This window comes from Drosophila willistoni, chromosome 3R (genome assembly GCF_018902025.1).
Source record: "Drosophila willistoni isolate 14030-0811.24 chromosome 3R, UCI_dwil_1.1, whole genome shotgun sequence".
Classification (NCBI taxonomy): domain Eukaryota; kingdom Metazoa; phylum Arthropoda; class Insecta; order Diptera; family Drosophilidae; genus Drosophila; species Drosophila willistoni.
The window spans coordinates 30,601,786-30,624,340 of NC_061086.1; the positions used below are offsets into that span (position 1 = coordinate 30,601,786).

General features: G+C 41.5%; 5 protein-coding genes across 8 annotated transcripts; 2 read left to right on the top strand and 3 right to left on the bottom strand.

Moving 5' to 3' along the window:
* Positions 1-2,212: 2,212 nt before the first annotated feature.
* Positions 2,213-4,138, bottom strand: LOC6649405 (V-type proton ATPase subunit E). 2 transcript variants are annotated; one of them, XM_002072044.4, is made up of 4 exons: positions 4,068-4,138; positions 3,849-3,970; positions 2,995-3,207; positions 2,213-2,918 (listed from the first exon to the last, which is right to left on the bottom strand). In XM_002072044.4, the coding sequence occupies exons 2-4, from the start codon at positions 3,879-3,881 to the stop codon at positions 2,484-2,486; spliced, it is 681 nt and encodes a 226-aa protein (XP_002072080.1). In that variant the 5' UTR covers positions 3,882-3,970; positions 4,068-4,138; the 3' UTR covers positions 2,213-2,483. The 2 variants fall into 2 exon arrangements, with proteins under 2 accessions (XP_002072080.1, XP_046865181.1); XM_047009225.1 differs by lacking the exon at positions 4,068-4,138 and having other exon boundaries at positions 3,849-3,989.
* A 3,568-nt stretch (positions 4,139-7,706) lies between these two features.
* On the top strand, positions 7,707-9,376 carry LOC6649406 (splicing factor 3A subunit 3). Its single transcript, XM_002072045.4, has one exon. It carries the CDS (start codon positions 7,801-7,803, stop codon positions 9,313-9,315), a length of 1,515 nt encoding a protein of 504 aa, XP_002072081.1. The 5' UTR covers positions 7,707-7,800; the 3' UTR covers positions 9,316-9,376.
* LOC6649620 (DNA polymerase zeta processivity subunit) lies at positions 9,316-10,012 on the bottom strand. Its single transcript, XM_002072046.3, has one exon. The coding sequence runs from the start codon at positions 9,974-9,976 to the stop codon at positions 9,368-9,370; it is 609 nt and encodes a 202-aa protein (XP_002072082.1). The 5' UTR covers positions 9,977-10,012; the 3' UTR covers positions 9,316-9,367.
* Positions 10,013-10,124: 112 nt separating this feature from the next.
* LOC6649621 (zinc finger protein on ecdysone puffs) lies at positions 10,125-12,975 on the bottom strand. Of its 2 annotated transcripts, none has more exons than XM_047009227.1 (3): positions 12,881-12,975; positions 12,621-12,785; positions 10,125-12,566 (listed from the first exon to the last, which is right to left on the bottom strand). In XM_047009227.1, the coding sequence occupies exon 3, from the start codon at positions 12,385-12,387 to the stop codon at positions 10,294-10,296; it is 2,094 nt and encodes a 697-aa protein (XP_046865183.1). In that variant the 5' UTR covers positions 12,388-12,566; positions 12,621-12,785; positions 12,881-12,975; the 3' UTR covers positions 10,125-10,293. The 2 variants fall into 2 exon arrangements, with proteins under 2 accessions (XP_046865183.1, XP_002072083.2); XM_002072047.4 differs by having other exon boundaries at positions 10,125-12,458; positions 12,538-12,566; positions 12,621-12,975.
* A 341-nt stretch (positions 12,976-13,316) lies between these two features.
* LOC6649622 (serine/arginine repetitive matrix protein 2) lies at positions 13,317-21,627 on the top strand. 2 transcript variants are annotated; one of them, XM_002072048.4, is made up of 8 exons: positions 13,317-13,726; positions 13,790-14,170; positions 14,243-16,441; positions 16,539-20,604; positions 20,666-20,742; positions 20,804-20,932; positions 21,160-21,345; positions 21,406-21,627. In XM_002072048.4, exons 2-7 carry the CDS (start codon positions 13,826-13,828, stop codon positions 21,319-21,321), a joined length of 6,978 nt encoding a protein of 2,325 aa, XP_002072084.1. In that variant the 5' UTR covers positions 13,317-13,726; positions 13,790-13,825; the 3' UTR covers positions 21,322-21,345; positions 21,406-21,627. The 2 variants fall into 2 exon arrangements, with proteins under 2 accessions (XP_002072084.1, XP_046865182.1); XM_047009226.1 differs by having other exon boundaries at positions 13,317-14,170.
* The last annotated feature ends 928 nt before the right edge of the window (positions 21,628-22,555 follow it).

Here is a 22,555-nt window from a genome sequence, read left to right on the forward strand (position 1 = left end):
AGTTATATTTGAAATTACAAAAAACTTTTCAATGAAATAAAGATACATGCAATTTGTGGCATGCTTTTGTCTATATAAAAATATCTGAATAAAGAGAAAAGTAACAACAACAAGAACAGAAAAAAAGAAAATACATATATGTATACAACAACAAATAAATGAAAAAAAAACACCACAAAACCCAAGCAAATCTGAGTTTTTATTGTAAACGATTTTTGTTTCACTGTTGCGGGGGAAACCCCATTTAAATGAGTGAACTTTTTATTTTCTCAGTTCACTTTAACGTGAAGTTAAGCGTTTTTGGATGTATATTTTTAAATCATCCACTTAAAAGATCATTTTAGATATTTTATTGCAACTATTTTGGAAAAACAATACAAAGGGAAACGGTCTCCATGAAATTAATGTAACTTGCCTAAGCCAATACAAATAGAATCAAAGGATTAAGTGTTGTTGTACCCCGGTTATCCGAACACTCCGATCTATTATCCTATCGATGAACCGTGATTACCTTCATTATTCGGAATTGCAGACAGAATTTCTTTTTCTTACAAAAGCAAAACGGTTTGGAAGATTTCTCGTTTGGTCAGCAAACGGTACAAATCACACGTCTACACAGGTTTTTTTTTTTTGTTTGTAAATTGATTTAAGGTACTTGGAAAATTTTAAGTAAAAAATACGTTGAAATTTTACTTTTGATTGAGTCTGAAGTCTGGTCCCGACCGACGGAGATATATACTAAAAAATCTCAAATCCTTTGCCTTAGAGATCGTTACAAAGTCAATTATAATTTGCTCACATGATCTTCTCTTTGGAGAACAATCTTATACAATCTTTAACAAATTTTCCCTGAAAAATAGCTCCATTTATTGGGAATAAATAAGATACAGTTGATTAGATCTTTTATTAAAAAGCTAAAGTCTTTTAAATCCAGATCTACAGACATTGAGTGGTCATCTTCTGAGAGACCTTTAAGTCTTAAGTCTTAGGAGATTTATTGACAAAAAAAAAGTGAAAACAATTTGATTTGTTTTTGGAAATACTGTTTTATTCAACATAAATTTTGTTTAAAAGTAATTTTTTTTCTTGCATTTGTATTTCGTTTTATGTATGTATATAGTACTCGATGTTATATAATAACGCATATGCTATTTTATTATATATTTGTTTTGCTAAATTTGTAGTTATTCCTTTTCATATTTGAACAATTTGCGTTTGTAACGGTTAAAAAATGAGCTTTGTTTTGTTTGTTTGTGTGGAGAAGGGGAAATACACCTATGAACATTTCGTTTTATTTACTGAACTGTTGGCAAACATTTAGAAATACAAAAATTTAAATAATTATTGTTTTGGGGTTTATCTCTTTTCATGGTGAAGACTGATATGAAGGTGCGTTTCTTATGTGCAATAGTGTGTGTGTGTGTGTTTGTGTGAGGGACAGCTGAATAAATTGATTTAATCTAATTTCCATTTTTCTATATTTTTTTTTTGATGTTGTTTATTATTAAGTATACGTTTATATATATATATATTTTATGTGAAGTGGAAGCAGGGCAAAATTTCTAGTTATTTAAACAAAATTTAGCTACTTTTGGGCCCACCACTTGGCAATACTTCAACTATGCTTTGATTACGGTTGTGATTATACGGTTACGGGTTAAGAGCGTGCATTTCCTTCGGTGTAACTGTGTATTCTTCGCTCAACATTAGACATTGATTTTGGTATTTAATTCTTGTGCCAGTGGCAATTGGGCAAATGTATACGTTAATCCTCGAATCAGCGAAATTTCCATGAATTTCGGTGTTTCGCAGGATAACAATGCTGAGTGTATATTTGCCCAAAAAATGCCAGTGGCACATTTAATTATAATTGGCTGTCCCTCGCCTCACATTGCACTTTAGTGTTTTCTTTTTTTTTTTCTTTCTTTAACATATAAAAATCAACAATAACAAATAAGAAAAACGAAAGAAAGAAAAACTATAGACGGAAAAACATTTGAAAAATTATATCAAAAGGGGGTGCGCAAAAAATCTTGTACAGGAATGTATGCAAATTTTTTTTTAACAAAAGAAAATTATGGATAAAAATTATGAACAAAAAAAATGATTAACAAACTCTTATTCTGTGTGTGTGTGTTGTTGTTGTTGTTCTCTAGTATGCACTTTTTCTTTTGCAGGATTCTGTTGTCTGTCCTCTAAAATATATAGTAAATATTGTTATATATGTATTATATATATATATGTATCGTATAATAGTTGCATACATAAAGACCGAAAATGTTCACTCTATACAAAGACAACGGCAATAATATTTTGTTTGTAATTGAATATAAATCCTTCATAGACACAATTTTGGTTGAATGTGAGTTCATGTTATCAAGGGTTTCATTATTTACTTTCTTTTCTTTTGGGTGGCGTAACTTGAACTGTTCTTATGTTTTTTTTTTGTGTTGTTTGTTTTAGTTATTTGCACTTAAAAGAATTTAATCGGTGAATTTACGATTGACATTGCGTCCGAAGAGGGCATTACGAATCTCTGGGACAAGTTGCTGGGAAATCAAGTCTAATCTAGACTCTAGTGTGTTGGGGACCTTAATGCGTCCGTTTAAGGCCAACAATTCAACACCTCCGCAGGTATCTGCTGACAGGAATTCCTTCTCATCAATGGTGAGCTCAACGTTTTGCTTAATTCCGGCCTTGTACTGATCCACAGATTGTGGCAGGACATCTCGCACCAGTGGGACGTCGACCTCACGGCAACGCAGTGTTACTTTTGGTTCCATCACCTGGAAGAGACCCTGGACAATCAATTTCGTGAGAACCTGTTTGTATTCGGACTCGTTCTTGGTCACTTCGCCCAGACGTTTGCGGGCATCATCTAAGACATTGGCCACATGATCTTCGCGCACTTTGAGCACCTATTAATATTTGTTTAAACACAGATTAACATTGAAATGGTCAAATTGAATGACATCAAAGCTTTGAGTAACTAACCTTCAAACGAGCCTGGTTGAGCATATTTGAAGATTGGATCTTCTTTTGGAGTTCAACCTGCTTCTCCTTCTTCTCGTAGTACTCCATAATTTTGAGACGCTGCTGTTGGACAAGGCGGCCCTTCTCGATATTGAACTCTTCTTCGGCTTTGGCATCGATCTCCTCGGCTTTTTCATTGGCCTCCTGCTCAATGAATGCCATCATATGTTTGATCTGTAAGAGAAGCGAGAAATGAATTAAACAGAAATTCCTCAATAATCAATTAACGATTATTCATACGGTTATATATTAATTTCCTATACGCCATTACGTTGGCAAAATGTAAATAATAGTAAGTATTTTTTGTTCATTAAACTTATGATAACGTTATGTCGTCTGTCTATGTGTGTGTGTGTGTGTGAGTGCCTTAGTGTGTGCAGTGGTCGTGTGACAGAGAGGGTTATGGGGAGCAGCAGCATCGTAGCCCCCGCTAGTTGTCTCGCTTTAACACATTGCCTGAATGTGGGGGAGCATGTCACATGACCCAATACGAATATTTTTATTTAAAAGCAAATTTGCTTATAAGAAAAAATGTGAAAAATTTACACTCTATCCCTTTTATAAGCATAATTCCAGTCAGCTCTTGTAAATGCCATTGTCGATATTGCAGTTTAAGTGGTCACCTCACACCCCCCGCTAATGATTATCACATGACTTTGACAATTTGAAGGAAATCCAATCCCATGACTTTCCCATCTTTTCTTATTGGGCAATATTTTGTTAAATACATAAATATGCCAACTGGAACTTGCATATTCATAATCTGCTTACATTAATGGGCAAATCTTTAAGGATTTGGTTGCATTTGCAATTACCTGTTTCTGTACATCAGCATCGCTCAATGCCATCTTGACTGGATTTTTTTTTCACTTGCACACGAAAACGAACCGAAAAAGAAATTCAATTGATTCAAAAGGAAATCACGTTGCTACCGTGCCTGTAATGAAGTAAAATAACTTTATAATTAGAGTTTGCAATTCCAATTAAATAAATAGAGTGACTAAAACTACACGAGGAAAAAAATGATAAGTTACTTTTGCCTTCTGCCCGACGTCTGAAAATAAAATTTTCACTGGCCAAATCATATGATGAGCCCACAATCAGCCAATACCGAAAAAACGGCAACTAAGGTCACACTATTATGTACTCGATAGATTTTCGATAAGTACTCAGTAGATGTGCGTAAAGTTAGCCACACTGTTAATGCCGAGTTATCCACAACCCTCTGTTAACCCACTGTTAAGTTTTTTGCATTTTTGATTTTCAATTTTTCAGCTATTTAGTAACTATTTTAAATGAAATAAAGTTTAATATGCTAAAAAATATATCAATCTATTGTTTTTATTCACTTTTGGAGGATTTTGAGCATTCTATATATTTACAATTTGTCCATGAAAATGGGCATTTTACGTATTCGTTCAGCACAGCTCCAAAGGCACAGCTCAATGACAATGAAATGCCAGAATTTTCCCCAATTATTCATTATAATCCCCAAGAAATTTCAATGAAAACGTGTGAACGGTTTGCGAGAAAATTGCATTTTTGTTGACCACCCATGTTTTTCCCCATACAAAATATGCCAGAAATATGCGCCGACTTTGGCGGGAATGCACACTTTTCTAAGAACACAGCTCAATGGACATTGAATGCCAGAATGATCAGTGGACTTTCAGGAATATGTGCATAGAATTTTATTCAGAATGTGTGAAAGGTTTTCAAGAAATATGTAAAAATATATGGGTACCTCAATGAAATAAATATTTTTTGTGCAAAGCCAATTCGCCTCAATTTTCTTCTTCTTCCCCTTTTTATATCCCCATACAAAATATGTCAAAAATTGCGCCGACTTTGGCGAGAATGCACACTTTTCCAAGAACACAGCTCAATGGACATTGAATGCCAGAATGATCAATGGACTTTAAGGAATATGTGCATAGAATTTTATTGGGAATGTGTGAAAGGTTTTCGAGAAATATGCATAAATGTAAGGGTATATATTTGTTCAGCAAAGGCAGGTTGCCGTTCAGTTTTGAATTTCGCCTTTCCATATGGTGGAATAGGGGGATCAGGCACATATGGTGCCGATGAAATATTGGGTTTTGCACTGTGGTACACGTGTGGTAATAAAAACATTTTGATGTTTTCTTAGTAAGAATATTAGATATATTTATGTAGGCTTTCTTAAAAATATGAATAAACTTAATGAAATATGTAATTTTTAAATTTGTCTTTCTCATTTAAAGGAGAATTGTAGTGATGTTTACATACATACAGTGAAACCTCGATATAACGAACTTCGTTATAACGAAAAACCCAATATAACGAATTTTTTGTTAAGTCCCTTGAAAAAACCTCGTTTTACATTTCAGTACCTATAGCGAATCAATAGATATAACGAATAATTTTGCGATCCCCCTCAGATTCGTTATATCGAGGTTTCACTGTATATGTATGTATGTTCGTGGAACTGCAAGCAAATTTGTTGTAAACAAATGAGACTTGAACCATTGTATCATTCTGGTAGTTTGTTCTCGTTGTTTATTTAAATTATTAATAAAACAAATTCATTCGCACTTTTACAAAAAAGCAAAAACAACTTTCTTAATTACGAGAAAGAAATTAGAAGCATAGAAAGATATTTTGAATAATAAAAAAAAAACTCTCCTCCGCTAGGATTCGAACCTCTACCTATTTTATATATGCATATGAAAAAGATGCAAGTTACAAATTAAAATTATAAAACCTCCACTAGGATTCGAACCCGTATGTATTTTATATATACGTATCATATACATGCTCCCCATATACTTTTTATACCCTTGCAGAGGGTATTATAAAATTGGTCAGATGTTTGTAACGCACAGAAGGAGACGTTTCCGACCCCATAAAGTATATATATTCTTGATCACCATGAGAAGCTGAGTTGATATAGCCATAACCGTCTGTCCGTCCGTCCGTCCGTCTGTGCGAATGCGTTTGACTCACCCGTCTTAAGAGCTATCGGGCTGAAATTTTTTTTCGGAATTTTTTTTACCCGGTTTAGGTTTGGAACCCGCACGTGGGTTTTTTTTTTTGTCTATTTTTTTTTTTTTCTTATGTTTATTTTAAAGGATATGACAAAAATCAAATAGTGTCAGTATCAATACATATATATTTATAAATTTACAAAACAAAAAATTAAAATTAAGCCAAAAAAAGTATATGGGGAGCATGTATATGACACGTATATATAAAATACATACGGGTTCGAATCCTAGTGGAGGTTTTATAATTTTTATTTTTACGTGCATCTTTTTCATATGCATATATAAAATAGGTAGAGGTTCGAATCCTAGCGGAGGAGAGTTTTTTTTTTATTATTCAAAATTTCTTTCTATGCTTCTAATTTCTTTCTCGTAATTAAGAAAGTTGTTTTTTCTTTTTTGTAGTAGTGCGAATGAATTTATTTTGTTAATAATTTAAATAAACAACGAGAATAAACTACCAGAATGCTACAATGGTTCAAGTCTTATTTGTTTACAGCAAATTTGTTTGCAGTTCCACGAACATACATGTATGTATGTCAATTCTCCTTTAAATGAGAAAGACAAATTTAAAAATGACATATTTCATTAAGTTTATTCATATTTTTAAGGAAAGCCTACATATATATATCTAATATAATTACTAAGAAAACATCAAAATGTTTTTATTACCACACGTGTACCACAGTGCAAAACCCAATATTTCATCGGCACCATATGTGCCTGATACCCCCTATTCCACCATATGGAAAGGCGAAATTCAAAACTGAACGGCAACCTGCCTTTGCTGAACAAATATATACCCTTACATTTATGCATATTTCTCGAAAACCTTTCACACGTTCTGAATAAAATTCTATGCACATATTTCTGAAAGTCCATTGATCATTCTGGCATTCAATGTCCATTGAGCTGTGTTCTTGGAAAAGTGTGCATTCTCGCCAAAGTCGGCGCAATTTTTGACATATTTTGTATGGGGATATAAAAAGGGGAAGAAGAAGAAAATTGAGGCGAATTGGCTTTGCACAAAAAATATTTATTTCATTGAGGTACCCATATATTTTTACATATTTCTTGAAAACCTTTCACACATTCTGAATAAAATTCTATGCACATATTCCTGAAAGTCCACTGATCATTCTGGCATTCAATGTCCATTGAGCTGTGTTCTTGGAAAAGTGTGCATTCCCGCCAAAGTCGGCGCATATTTCTGGCATATTTTGTATGGGGAAAAACATGGGTGGTCAACAAAAATGCAATTTTCTCGAAAACCGTTCACACGTTTTCATTGAAATTTCTTGGGGATTATAATGAATAATTGGGGAAAATTCTGGCATTTCATTGTCATTGAGCTGTGCCTTTGGAGCTGTGCTGAACGAATACGTAAAATGCCCATTTTCATGGACAAATTGTAAATATATAGAATGCTCAAAATCCTCCAAAAGTGAATAAAAACAATAGATTGATATATTTTTTAGCATATTAAACTTTATTTCATTTAAAATAGTTACTAAATAGCTGAAAAATTGAAAATCAAAAATGCAAAAAACTTAACAGTGGGTTAACAGAGGGTTGTGGATAACTCGGCATTAACAGTGTGGCTAACTTTACGCACATACTCAGTAGTTAGTTGCTCATCTCTAATTTTATTGGGTTGCCAGAATTTCGTGGATTTCCTTTTTAGCGTTTTTTATAAATAAACGTTTTGATTTTAATACAATAATTTTGAATTGCTTAAATCATAATGGAGACGCTCCTGGAGCAGCAACGTCGCTGCCATGAGGAACGTGAACGCTTGGTTAAATTAATGGTAGATGAGCATGCGACCAAGAAGCCTGGCGAGAAGGAACGAATCCATTCGGAGCACCGGCTAAAATATTTAATGGAACTCCATCACAATGCCACAACGCAGCTGCGTGAGCTTTATGAGGACAAGGACAACGAAAGGAAAGCAGAGATTGCGGCGCTTTCCGGTCCAAATGAGTTTAATGAGTTCTATGCTCGCTTGAAACAAATTAAGCAATTCTACAAGACACATCCAGCAGAGGTTAGTGTTCCCCTCTCTGTGGAATTCGAGGAAATGATCAAGGTGTACAATAATCCGGATGACTTGGGCGCCTTGGTGGAGTTTACTGACGAAGAGGGAGGTGGTCGTTACTTGGATCTGAATGAGTGCTATGAAATCTACTTGAATCTGAGAGCCGTGGAGAAACTTGACTATATCAGCTACTTGATGTCCTTCGACCATGTTTTTGACATCCCACGTGAGCGTAAGAATCGCGAGTATCGAAAATATCTGGAGACATTGAATGATTATCTGCACAATTTCATAGTGCGCATCCAGCCTCTGTTGGATCTGGAGGGAGAATTGCTAAAAGTGGAATTGGATTTTCAGCGTCAGTGGTTGCAGGGTGCATTTCCGGGCTGGTCACAGAAGGAGACCACAGAATCGGCTCTGGCTAATACTGGAGCACATTTGGATCTGTCGGCCTTCTCTAGCTGGGAGGAACTGGCCTCCCTTGGTTTGGATCGTCTAAAGTCCGCCTTGGTTGCCCTGGGTCTTAAGTGTGGTGGTACTTTGGAAGAACGGGCCCAAAGATTGTTTTCAACCAAGGGGAAAAGCACCTTGGATCCGGCATTAATGGCCAAGAAGCCAAGCGCCAAGAACACCAATGCTCAGACTCGAGAGAATGAACGCAATAAGGAGATTGCCCAACTGGAAGCTCTTCTCTACAAATATGCCGAACTTCTGTCTGAACAGAGAGCGGCCACCAAAGAGAATGTTCAACGCAAACAAGCTCGCACGGGAGGCGAACGTGATGACAGCGATGTAGAAGCCAGCGAATCAGAAAACGATGACGATCCCGATGCCGATGACGTTCCATATAATCCCAAGAATTTGCCCTTGGGCTGGGACGGCAAACCCATTCCGTATTGGCTGTATAAACTGCATGGCCTAAATATAAGCTACAATTGCGAGATCTGCGGTAATTTTACCTATAAGGGTCCGAAAGCTTTCCAGCGTCACTTTGCAGAGTGGCGACATGCCCATGGAATGCGCTGCCTTGGCATACCCAATACGGCTCACTTCGCCAACGTCACTCAAATCGAGGATGCCATTACGTTGTGGGAGAAGCTCAAGTCACAAAAGCAGAGCGAGCGCTGGATAGCCGACCAAGAGGAAGAGTTTGAGGACTCACTGGGCAATGTGGTGAACCGCAAGACATTTGAAGATCTTAAGCGCCAGGGATTACTGTAATTCTAGTTTTAAATACGCATTTTATTGTAAACCTTTTTACAAATTAAAACTATCAACTTAAGATATATGCCTGCATCTTTAACCCCACCACCTGGTCGACATTGGCCAGTGGAAGGAGGGAATATTTCACATCGGATCTTCCCACAGAATTTTCTGTCTGTATCCACGGAAATTCCTGATGTTGGGCGACATGACTGAGCTGGACAAATGCGGTTTGAGTGGTATGGAGTTGTATTTTAAACAGACACTTCTTGTCCAGCTTTGGCAGCGGTTTCAGTCGCTCGGCCATTTTATAGAGGGCTGCCCTCAACTGCTGCTCATACTCCATCAAATGGGGATCTTTGGTCTTGTCGAAGCTCCCCTGCTTGATGTCCAGTTTGTAGCTCTCCACAATGGTTTCTACATTCTCCTCAGTGCGGTATACAATGATTTCAAAACATTGCAAAACCTCTTTTAACAGTAATTCTCGTGCTGATTTCAAGATGCCAGCAATGTAGCTATTTAGTGGCGGGAAAATCGACACAAATACTGGAGTATTATACATGCGTCGCTTCTTGAAGATCTGAGTCGGGTATATACCGCGTAAGTAAAGTATATGATTTACAATTATTTCTATTGCTTCCAAATTAATGTCAGCTAACGTCTCGGAGTCTATTTGCATTTTGCTTTGAAGTGCCAAAATGAAGCCCGATGGGCAACATTTGCCGGTAACCCGTTGAAGGTGGCAACTCTGGTAAACAAATTTTGCCGGTACCTCCATCTGCCATCAAATGTAAATAAATTTAAAGGAATAAACAAAATGTTTATTATTATTGTATTTGTCCTCTTTATTATTTAAATATTGAAATCATTACATTTTTTGCGTTTTGTTTGTTCATATGATTTGTTTGCCTATATAAATTTATAGTATTGTTTATAATGATTTATGGGTATAATTATATATATTATATGAAAAATATATTGTAGGACGTTTGTGTCTTAGTAGCGATTGTAGCGGCCACGAGCACGTTGTGGTGTAGCCTTGCCACCGGCTGCAGCACGAGTGGGAACTGGTTTCTTGGCCGGCGAAGGGCTTGCTACCTCTGGTTTGGCCGGAGTTGCAGCTGCAGCAGCCGGTGAAGGAGTAGCCGCGGCCGGGGCTGCAGGAGCAGCAGATTTAGCCGGTGTCTTGGGTTCCGGCTTGGGTTGTGCCACTGGTGTCGCAGGAGCAGCAACGGGTTCTGGCTCTGGCACCGGTTCGGGTTCGGGTTCAACAGCCTCGTCTTCTACGGCATCCATTTCTTCATCTTGGGCTTCTTCGTCGACATGCTCTTCTTCATCTCCTTCGGCAGTGTCCTCACCCATAGCATCGTCATCATCGCCGGTGGCTTCAGACGGATCATACAGTTCGCCATCAGCAGCTTCGGCAGAGGCATCTTCGCCGGCACCATCCTCAGCAACGGGTGCATCGTCCTCCTCAATTTTACGCTTCTTGCGCTCATTTTCTTCTAGAGCAGCAGCAGCACGCTTCTGGGCAATCTTGGTGTCGCTAGACTTCTCGTTAATGAACTTGAGGAAATTGCGGTGATGGGTAGCAGTGCGCGAGTGGATCTCGGCAGTTACCTCGGTGTCAAAGAATTTACTGCATACCGAGCACTCGTAGCACTCCAGTTTGGAAACGAGACCGGCTCCCACCGGACGCTGCCAATTGTATTTCGGTAAACGGGTGTCCACCTCGCTCGGGATTTCATCGCCCTCACTGAAATCGAGTATACAGTCCTCTGGATCGACTGGCAGAGCCACTTCCTCGTCTTCCTGGCTTTCGTTAAGATCTTCACCCTCCTTGGTCGTGTCATCGGCACCTTCTTCTCCCTCTTTGGTCTCATCGCCTTCGCCATCCTCACCATCGGCAGCTTCACCGTCAGCACCCTCCTTTTTAGCTTCATCGCCGCCAGCTTCGCCCTCCTTCTTCACGGTCTTCTTGCGCCTCTGGGGTGGACGCAAGTCACGAGTTTCCTCCTCCTCATTGTTAATATACAAGGTTTGACGCTTGCGTTCGCCCACCTTGGTGTTGCTCTCGGCGGCCTTCTTCAAGTGATCAGCAGACAGCAAATGCGTGTCGTAATCAATGCGTGTGGCAAACTCCTTGTTGCACTCCATACACTTAGGGTGCAAGAATCTCTTCAGACGCAAATGTCCATCAGATTTGCGATGCGACGATATATGACCATGGAAATTCAGATCACACATGGTGCAGTAGTCCAATTGGCGCTGCTTGCTTTTGCCCATGCGTTTCAAGCGATCAAACTCAATCGACTTGAGTTGCTCGGCAATCTTGGCCTCCTGACGTATCATATTGGCCTTCAGACGATAGCTCTCCTCAATGCCTTCGCGCATCATCAGATGGGTGCGACCCTTGATGTGATTCTCAAAGGAGTTGGCATCCCACATGTGCTTTTTGCACAAATGGCAATAGAACATGTCATTGGGCACGCTAGCATACACCGATTCCTTCGTTTCGCCGCTTTCGACCTTCTTTTCTCCAGGAGTTGTTGGTTCCTTTTTCTTGTTTTGATTGGCATTTTTAGCCAAGAGTTTCTTGGCACGGTCAAACGCGTTCTGCTTGCGTATTCCACCGGCTCCCTGTTTTGGTGGTGGCTTTGGTCCAGTTGGTCCGCGATTTTGGAAACCTCCTTGGCCCCCTCCACCGCCACGCCGGTTATTAATACGATTGCCGCCTCCGTTACCGCCGCCGCCACCGCCACCACCACCACCACCGCCGCCGCGATTAATCATAGGTCCTCCGCGTTGATTGCGATTTCCCATACCACCTCCTCGAGGCAAATCCAATAGAGATGGTGGATGCTGATTTCCGAAGAGATTGTTCAACAAATTGTTTGCCAAATTGATGGCGTTCATGTGACCGCCGGTTTGACGCATATTATTGCCGAATTGTCCGCCGCCAGGATTCTGGGATTCCCAAGGAGACACATTCATGCCGCCCATACGATTAGCACCCATGGGTCCGCCATAATTGTTCCCACCGCCACCACCACCAAACCGGCTTCGGCTCTGATTTCCACGGTAAGACATGTTTGCCGGCAAAGTTGTGATAGAAGATTTTTTTTTGTTATAGATGCTGCAGATTTTCTTGGATGTTTCCGCTTTAGTGGTAGGCGATTACCAAGTTTGAAAAGGAGCTTGTTTTTAATTTTTAAAGGTTTTTTTCTTTTCTTTTTTTACCTTTTGTTTGCTGTAGCAAAGATGGCCGACTGAATGAAAATAAATTTTATTATTTATCACAATTTGATTGAAGGAAAACTCACAGCTTGTCTGGAATGATCTAGGATGTGGCAAGCACACTGGGTTAAAATAAAATAGTCAAATGCGATTCTTTCTGCAATACCAGTCAACCTAACACGATTTTATTCAAGGGCTTGGGAAATTTGTCAATTTTCGTGCACTCAATTTGAAGTAATCTGGTGGCAACTCTGGTAAATAATTTTATGAAAAAAATATTTCTGTTATTAGCAACTAATGCGAACAAATATTCATTTTGAAGCGACAGTAATTGAAGCAAACGTACGCGTACAAAAGTGGCAATTAATTATTTAAGCTATTAATGTTTAAATTGTGTTTGCCGGAAAATTCAACTCTTGACCAGGGCTGTCGATTCACCAATAATTGCGCCTAGCCGTACATCACTAGAGATTTTAGTGAGGGATATAAAGAAGGCCAGATTTCAAACTTCATGGCCCGGTGTAGTTATTTTCTAAAATTATATTATACCGGTCATAAAGGATAATTACATGCCTATAATATTGTAAGATATTGAACCATATTTCAATGTTCATATTTGTTGTAAATTTTTTTTGTGGGAAAGTAATTGTGAATTTTAGCAGAAAAATGGCTAAGCCAGCGGCATATGTCTGAGCTATCGGCAAAATGGCCAAAATAGGGGCAAAATATATATAATAGCGGCAAAATGGCTGAAATAGCGGCACAACTTTTCTTTGTATTAGTGAAAATTTTTTCGTAAGTGATGCCTCCATGTTGAGTTCAACTATTAAAACACAATCGAATTGTACAATAGAAAAGCAGAGAGCCATCCTTTTACCCAAATTCGTTGTATATATGTGGATTATGTGGACGATAATAAACTAAAAAAGGCGTAGGAGGGTAAACAAATTGTGCGGAATTGTGTTATTGATGCGCCTCCGCCTCTTCTCTCTTCAGCTTTAGCTTCAGTCCGGGTTGCAATTAGAGACTACAACAACAACAAGCAGCAGCAACGACTACAACTACAACATACAGTTCTTTTGGCTCTTTTTGGGTGAAAAAGGGGAAAATGCAGCCAAGGAAAACTGTGGCAAAAAAACAGAAAAGCGTTAAGTTCTACATGTAAAACACACGGCAAATAAGCATAGCAAGTGTATGTATATATATATACAGATATATATATACACAAATACGTCATAACGTGATATACATACAGATCCATACGTAGTTGCATCAGCACCGATCAGAAATCATGCCTGATTCTGATTCAGATTCGGAGATTCCGCAACCGGAAAAGAGGAAGCGACGCATTATTATGCGAATCGAGTTTAGTGATACGGACGACAACTCCGAAGCCGATGCGGATGCCGTTAGCAACACAATTGACCTTGATTCATTGCCATCGAGCTCCAACTCTGCCTTGGCCCTGCGTTTGCGGCATCCACGCAGAAGGCAGACCACTATGATCAATGAGAGTTCCGATTCGGATGATGTGGACCAGGTGATGTCTAGGCGGCAAGCGAAAAGCCGGAGCCGTCATCATCAACAGATTCACGATGATCCCGATAGCGACAAATTATCCTCTAGCGGTAGTGAGGTGATTATTTTAAATGTTAATGCAATTTGTGACATATTTATAATAAATGATACTTTTATCGCAACTACATAGATCCTTCAGCAACAAGTACATGGTAAAAAACGCAGGAAAGTGATCCTTTCGGAAAACGAAGAAGACGATAGGAGATCAAAGGAGCTGGACGAGGATGCTGCCAATTCAGACAGCAGCAGCAATGAGCTGCTAGAGAAATGCCCAATTTGCCTATTGACATTCCGTCAACAGGAGATTGGAACTCCGGTGACATGTGAGCACATATTCTGTGCCGCCTGCATTGAGGCCTGGTCAAAGAATGTTCAAACCTGCCCGATCGATCGTTTGGCATTTGATCGGATTATAGTACGCGACACGTATGAACACCGGCAATTTGTACGCGAGGTAAGGATCGATCTGAGCACCGCGAAAACCCAATTGGTTCTGAACGACGAAGACGATCCGGATGTTGGTGAGGACGTGGAGGTAACCAATTGCGAAATATGCCAAAATCCAGAGCGTGAAGAAGTCATGCTGCTCTGCGATAGTTGCAATCATGGCTATCACATGGATTGCCTGGATCCGCCTTTGCATGAAATACCAGAGGGCTCTTGGTATTGCGACAACTGTGTGGACTCTGATGAGGACTTGGAGTTGGCTGAGGATCTGCATGCCTTGTACGAAGATATACGTGGCATGGGATTGCCAGAAACTCGTTTAAGAGTTAGAGAGGTTCAACAGCCGCGCATATTACGTACTAGGCAGAACGAACGGATACGGGCGGCTGTGTTAAGGGGTACGCGAGCAAATCGATCAACCACAACAACTACGACAACCACAACAACGACAACAACCACAACGACAACGTCGAGATCTTCGCGAGGAACCCAACAGCAAAGACGCAGACGCCGGAGAACTCGTCATCGTACTTATGTGGTGGAATACGATCTGAACAATTTTGATGAAAAGTTTGCCGTCAAGACCAGCAAAAAGGTTATAAAACGTCGTCGAAAACGGCGTCGTCGTCCGACCAGGAGAGGAGCAGCAGCAGCTAGTGAGGGAACTGCACGTCTAAGTGCCAGCAAACGTTTGGCCGAGCAGTTGGGCGTGAAAATGGACGGAGCCGGTCGTTCGCACTTGAGCGGTGGCAGTGCCTCCACCTTCACTCTCTTCGGCAATGCCAATGATTTGGAATATTTCTCCGATGGCGAGGAGGACGGACAAACAGAAGCAGCCTTAATTGCTGGACATCGGGATTCGGGCAATGCAACCGCTGTGCAAACCTCTGTCCGTATTGCCAGCATTGGAGCGCCGCAAAGTCGCAAAGCTCTGTTGCTGGGGAAGGCGCGGATAGCGCAGCCCGCACCACCAGCTGCATCATCTGGGGATATTTTGTCAACCATTATGAATTTGCAAGAGCGTTGGCATGATGCATCCCGCAATTTAAGTGAGGTTCACATTCGTGCCGATGGCAGTCTCAATCTGCCGCCTCCATCAAAAGTTGTTAAGACGACGAAGCCAAATAATGCTGCCACTCCTACTCCTACTCCTACTCCTACTCCGACTCAGGAAATAACACAAGTTCCACTCTATCAGCGTGGAGGATCGAGACCAAATTTCAACCGAGGTAGAGGCGGTGGAAACAATGGTGGCGGTGCAGGAGGAGGCGGAGGCAATCGCTATGGGGGCAATGGTTCCTATCAGAGGCATTCAACTGGTGGCATGTCAAATAATAGTGGTGACATGGGCCCATCAGCTGGTGGACATCCAGGCGGTGAACGATTTGGTTTCAACAATAGCGACAACAGTAACAACAGAAGCAATATGACTTTTACACCCTTTCACCTGCGATTCAATTCACCCAACCGCCCACAACAACAACAACAACAGCAGCAGCAGCAACGCAATCAGCAAAGAAATCCATCAGTTGTTATGCCTCCAACCAACCAGCCACCGCCAACATTTGGCGGTATACCTTCTTCTTCATCAATATCCCCAATTGATGTGAGTCATTCCCTACCACCGCCCATCGCTGCTTCACGCCCTTCGTTGCCAGCGGTTTTAAGTGTTCCGCCACCACCTGCTCCACCACCTCTATTTGATAGTTCCCTATTCAAATTATCGACGGATTATGCGAATAAAAGTGCCGAGGCCGATGCCCAAGATGATGATGACAGCGAGAATTGTCCAAATTTCTCTATTTATTCCCAAGAATCACAAGCTGTGGCCAAATCCACTGAGCAGCAGCAACAACAACAACAATCGGGAGACGGAGAAAAGGTAACCTAATGAAGGAAACTTTCAAAGGGGGGCAAATTTGGAGGGCAAATTCAAATTAAATCGTTTCCACTAATCCGTTTAATTCTTCTTTTTCTAGGATGACGATGATATGAATGAAGATTTAGTACAATTGGACGATGATGATGATATACCATTGCCACCGGAACCAGAGCCAGAACCAGCAACTCAAAAGGTTGACAGTGATCACGGCAGTCACGGTGGCAGTGATCTTTATGAGCCTGAAAATCCCACTGAGGAACAGGATGATGATGATGCCGATGGAGCACGAAGTGAATCAGAATCCGCGGGACCAGACCCTAAACTGCAAGATATAAGTAATAGTAATTCAAATTTGGATCCATCGTCATCAGAAGCAACTGTTAGCAAAGTGCCAGAGGATGATGAGGAGACCAAGACACGAAGTACGCCCAGTCCAACGTCAAGGGGTGGTGACTCACGTGTAGCGGATAGGGGCAAAGGAGTCTTGGAACTGTACGATGATAGCGATTGGGAGGAATTGGATATCGATAAGCCTAAAGAATATGAAAAGGCCCTGGTGGTTGGTGCGGAAGATGTAAGCTCCTCGAAGCCAACAAGTTCCAATCACGACGAGGAAACTGTCGAGGACGACGCCGAAACCGCTGCCGGGAAGACTTCATCACGCAGCAGTAGTGAACCAGAGGATCAGGATCGTTCATATACACCATGCCTGGATGAGAAAATCATTGAAGAAGAAGCTGCGGCGGCTGCTAGTTCCAAAAAAGACGACGGCGATGCCGATGGCGATGTCGAGGCCGACGACGATGGACCAGATGCCGATAATAATTTGAGTCATGGCGACATGGGCACCGAAATGATATCCGAAGACGATTTGACCCATGAGAATGAATTGAAGCGACCCAGTCGTAGTCGTCATCGCGATGAGGACAAGACAAAGCGAACTTCATCCACAGAGCCGGTGGTCAAGTCGAAGCGTTCGAAACGCGGCAAGGACAATAACGAAACGTTTAAGAAGGCTGGCAAGCGGCAAAAGGATCGGAATTATCGTGGCGATAAGGATCGCAGTCGATCGCGTAGGCGTTCCCGATCACCACGTTCGCCGGCCGCATCGCGAAGTCGGAGCCGTAGTCGCAACCCGAGCCGTAGTTCAAGCCAGAGTGGCCGCAGCCGTAGCGGTAGTAGAGGACGCAGTCGTGGCCGAAGACGTGATAGTCGGAGTCGTTCGAAATCCTATTCCCACTCACGATCACGTTCCCATTCACGTGGACGTAATCGTTATGCGTTTCGTGGCAGGGATAATAATGGTCGTGGCCACTTTGGTCGTGCCCGTGGGGGAATGCGCTTCAGTTATAATCGCAATGCTCCATTCCAAAATAGGCCTTATCACCTTCAACAGCAGCAGCACCACCAGCACTACAATAACCATCAGGGATATAATCAAGGCCCCTATGGACAACGTCCCAAGCGTCGTGAGCTGCCACGCTACGATGTGCGGAATGTGGTGGGAGCACGTCACCAGCAAAGAGATCGTTATGGTCGGGATGCCGAAAACAGAAATCGTTCGGCGAGAAGTCGTTCTGGCAGCTACGATCGCCGACAGAATCACTCACACAGCTCTTCGCGCAGTAGATCACGCTCAAGGTCTCGACGTTCACGATCGGGATCGCAAAAGCGTTATCGTAGCTTTAGCATATCCCCGTCACCTCCATCCCATCAACAGCAACAGTCTCAACAGCAGCAGCAGGGAATCCGTCGGCGATCCTCCATGTCGCCCAATGTCGGTCGTTTCAATCGTTCCCCCTCACAACCTCCAACCCATTCACGTCAGCGGAGTCACAGCACAATCTCGTTGCGTTCTCGTTCGGCACAGTCGCCTACGGCAACACGCATGAACGGCGGACGCAATATGGCAGGATCAAAGCGATCCCCAGGCTATTCGCCGCGTTACACACCGCGCCTCAGTCGCAGTCGTTCCAAGAGTCCCAAGAATTTGGTTAAGAAAAAGAAAAAGAAGGGCGACAAAAAGAAAAAGAGCAAAAAACGTGCTGCCAGCCCCGGTGGCAGTCCTACACTGGGTGGAGGACGATCACGTCGGATCTCGTCCCGACAGCGTGATCCCTTTGATGACGCCAATGATTTTCTGGCTCCGCAGCTAAGCAAAAAGCGGCGACACTCGCCAAAGGGAGGTGGTGCCAACCATTGGTCTCCATCGCCCAGCCCATCTGATTTCCTGCACGAGAGTGGAGGCGGGGGACCGACGGATAAGAATGCCTCCTGGACCCCACCCCTAGGATCCCCCAAAGCAATGGAGGGTCTTCATTATAACGAAGATCCTCGCGGACGCAGTCTGTCGCCCTTGATGTCGGGCAAGAAAGTGAAACGGAAGCGAGACAAGAGCAAAAAGAAAAAGAAATTGCTCGATAAGCAACTCCGCAAGGAGAAGAAGCGCAAGCGTCATACCCAAACACCTGAACCACTGCCCTCTAAAGAGGTCTTTGCCTCTGGCAATAATATCCTTGTCAGCGTCAGCTTCAATAAGGAGGCAACAACAGATCAACAGCAGACAGTGGTAACACTGCCATCCAATCGGGATGATTTACTTGGAGCTCGACGGACTTCCATAGACTCGCGGCTAACGAACTCGGCAAGTGGCGTGGCAGCCAGCAAAAAGATCAAGAAGGACAAGACACGAAAACGGAAGAAACTGGAGGCCAAGCCTGTGGCGATTATCGATCTAGAGCGTTCGCCCTTCCAGGTGCATCAGGAGCCGGCAGATGTGATTGTCCTCACGGACAGCGAAGATGCCAATGATCAGCAACCGTTGGGCATGCGTCGACGACGTGGCAACAGTGTGAACTCGGCGACAGAGCATCACGAACTGTTGCGGGAGAATGGTCAGCGGGAGAAAACGCCGCAGGCCATTTCGCTGGAGACCATCATGGAGACGTCTTACGAGAATCATGCGGCACAGACAACAACGGGGCCCAAAACGCCTCCAGAGCCGCCACTTGTCAAGTTCAACCTGCCCGCCAAAAAGCAACACAACGTGCGCACCAATCCCTTGCACGATGATGCAGATGACATCAATTCGGCCGATGAGCTGGAAGATGCCTGCTCTGGGATGCGCGGTGGCGTTGGTGTTGGTAGTGTTGGTGGCGGAGATGTCGAGGAGCCGCCAGCTCATGATTCACAGCAACAGAAAATTGGACCTAACACACCGCCCGAGTCGGGTCCATGCTCGCCGGATGCCTACGATCCATTCGAGCCCACTAAATCGCCATCCCTCTCGCCACGCTCACCCACGCCCATACCCAGTCAGAGTCAAGAGCCGGCTAATCAATCGGCAAGCGTTGGTGATGCGACAGAGCAGCCAGATGGCAACAATGTGGGCACACCATCAGCTACCATCAGCTCCATAGCCAATACGGTCTCGAATGCTGCGGTGGCGGCGGCGGCGGCGGCGGCCGCTCAAACGAATTCTAATACAAATGTTGTCCTTAATCCGGTTGATTTGGTTATGGCCCTGATGAATAAGCCAAACATTAGTGGTTCTGGTAGTAGTGGCAACAATAACAACAACAACAGCAGCAACAGCAACAATCAGCCAGAAATGACCTGTGATGTGACCTCCTCCACCCAATATCTGAACAGCAGTGGCTCTGGTTGCGAAGACAAGCCAACAGATGCCAATGCCGTAACCGTGCTATCAAATGTCCTCTTATCCGGTGGTAATGCATCCCAGCACATACCCATCATATCTAGTCCTACGCCCATGGTAAAGAAGCTGACACCGCTGTCCAAGACGGGAGGCAGTGTGGCCAGCAGCAGTAGCATGCCAACCACAAGCGGGGCATTGCGCAATGGTGGTGCTGGCGGCGGTGGTGGTGGCGGCAGTGGACCCAATGCTCCTGATGACTCATTCAACCTCGACATAGAGAGCCCCTATTCGCCGGGTTCCGCTGACTATGAGGATCTCTTTGAGCCACCAGAGGGCAGCAGTGGTGGCGGGGGCATGCGTCGCTCCAAGGGTAACAACAAAACGGAAATGTTTGACAATCTATTTGGTAGCAGTACGCCGCCAACTAGAATGTCATCACGGTATAACTCCAACTCCAAGAATAAACGTGCAAATAACAAAAATGATCGTAAATCGAAAATCAAAGGTTGGTCAATAATATCTATTGTTTTTTTTGCAACTATATTCTAATTTTGTGATTTTTGCAGGTAACAAATTGGGTGATGACCACAAAGCTTACGATGATGTACCCAATTCGGCAGTGGAATTACAAGTTAAGGATAAAGTAAGTTCTCAGCGTTTGCAGCATTTGGGATATTTAATTTATTCTTTATTTTCTTTGCTAGTTTTTGCGTAAGTTAAATCGCCAGGAACGAGTCGTTGAGGAAGTGAAATTAGTCCTGAAACCACATTTTAATAAAAAAGTAATTACCAAGGATGATTACAAGGATATTATGCGACGGGCCGTACCAAAAGTAAGTTTTAAATACGTATAGTTTGACTGAACTGGTCACTTACCCAGTTGAATTCCACCTCAGTTTCAATATTATTTGATAGTCAAAGAACCAATTTTAAAATGGTATCAGATATAACTTTTTTAGAATCTTGTCAAGTATGAGTTACATTAAACATTTAGCCTTATATATTGTAAACCGATTTAATGAATTTTTTTATAATTATTTTATCAACTTCTACTTACCAGATCTGTCATAGTCGTTCCGGCGAAATCAATCCACATAAAATTAAAAATCTTATCGATGCCTATGTAAGAAAGTTCCGAGCGAAGCACAAGAAATTAAATCTCCTGAACACGGGGCAAGTTAGCAGTGCTGTCAAATGTGCCGCCTATTTGAAAAAGCTATAAGCAAAAGCATGGATTGGTCGGGCAGTAAGTTATACATTTTGTTAATATTTGCAAATGATTTATGTTCTCTTTATGAATTTGCAGCGATGGCATCAAATGAACAGGTTAACGGTCGATGCAGCATTCCTACACACTCACAAATACAAACACACACACACACAAAACACAATAAATCACCGGCCGCAATTCGCAACACTCATAAATTGTCATTACTATTGGAATTTAATTGTTAAGTCAATTTTTAGGTCATGTTACGAATGATTTTTAGTGCTTAAGCTCATTAATGAAGTGCAGATACAATTTTAAGCAAAAGTTTAACGCAAACGTTTAGCATAAGCAGCAGCAGATGCAACAATTGCCAGCAATTTCTTTTTTTTATACAAAGCACATACACACATACAGACACACAACAAACAGCTACAACTACAAAAAGAAATGTAACAACAACAACAACAAAACCCGTAAACAATAACACCGTTTATTTATACCAATTATAGTTTTTAGTTTGATTAATTGTATGACATTTATAATTATTATTACATATTATGTGTACCATTATTATTTCTTGAGTTAAACAATTTGTAAGTACATAGATGAGAGAAAGCAGAAACAATATATATGTATTTTACCTCTGATAATTTAAAATAATTAAATTAACAAAAAACTTTATTGATAAACTTGTGCACTCACATAAATGTATTTATTATATATACACACACACACATGTGTGTGTGTGTGTCAGAGATCAAGTTCAATCAAATCGAAGCTGTTGGTTCAAGAGAACTTGCACTTTGATTTAAACAGCAAACAACAACACGAGATGAGAAAAAAAAGCGAAAACGCCAAGAGAATGTTATTAAACAATTGTAATTATGTATTCATATAAATCTTAATTGTGTATTCATATACATACATACATACATATATATATATATTTAAAATACATGTATAGTTTAAACTTACATGGTTAAGACTATATATATATATATATAAAACATTTGGTTTTTGCATAGTTTTTCAAGTCAGAATATGATTTAAATAAAGAGAAATACGACAAACAAACAAAAGATGATAAACTCAAATTGATGCAAATGAATTGAAAGCTTTGCAGAACAAAATTAACAACAAATTGTGCTAAATCGTTTTGTAAATATCCATATAAAATAAAAATAAACGCGATCATTAACCAATACAACTGAAATATCCATACAAGAGGTTTCTTATACGAATGTGC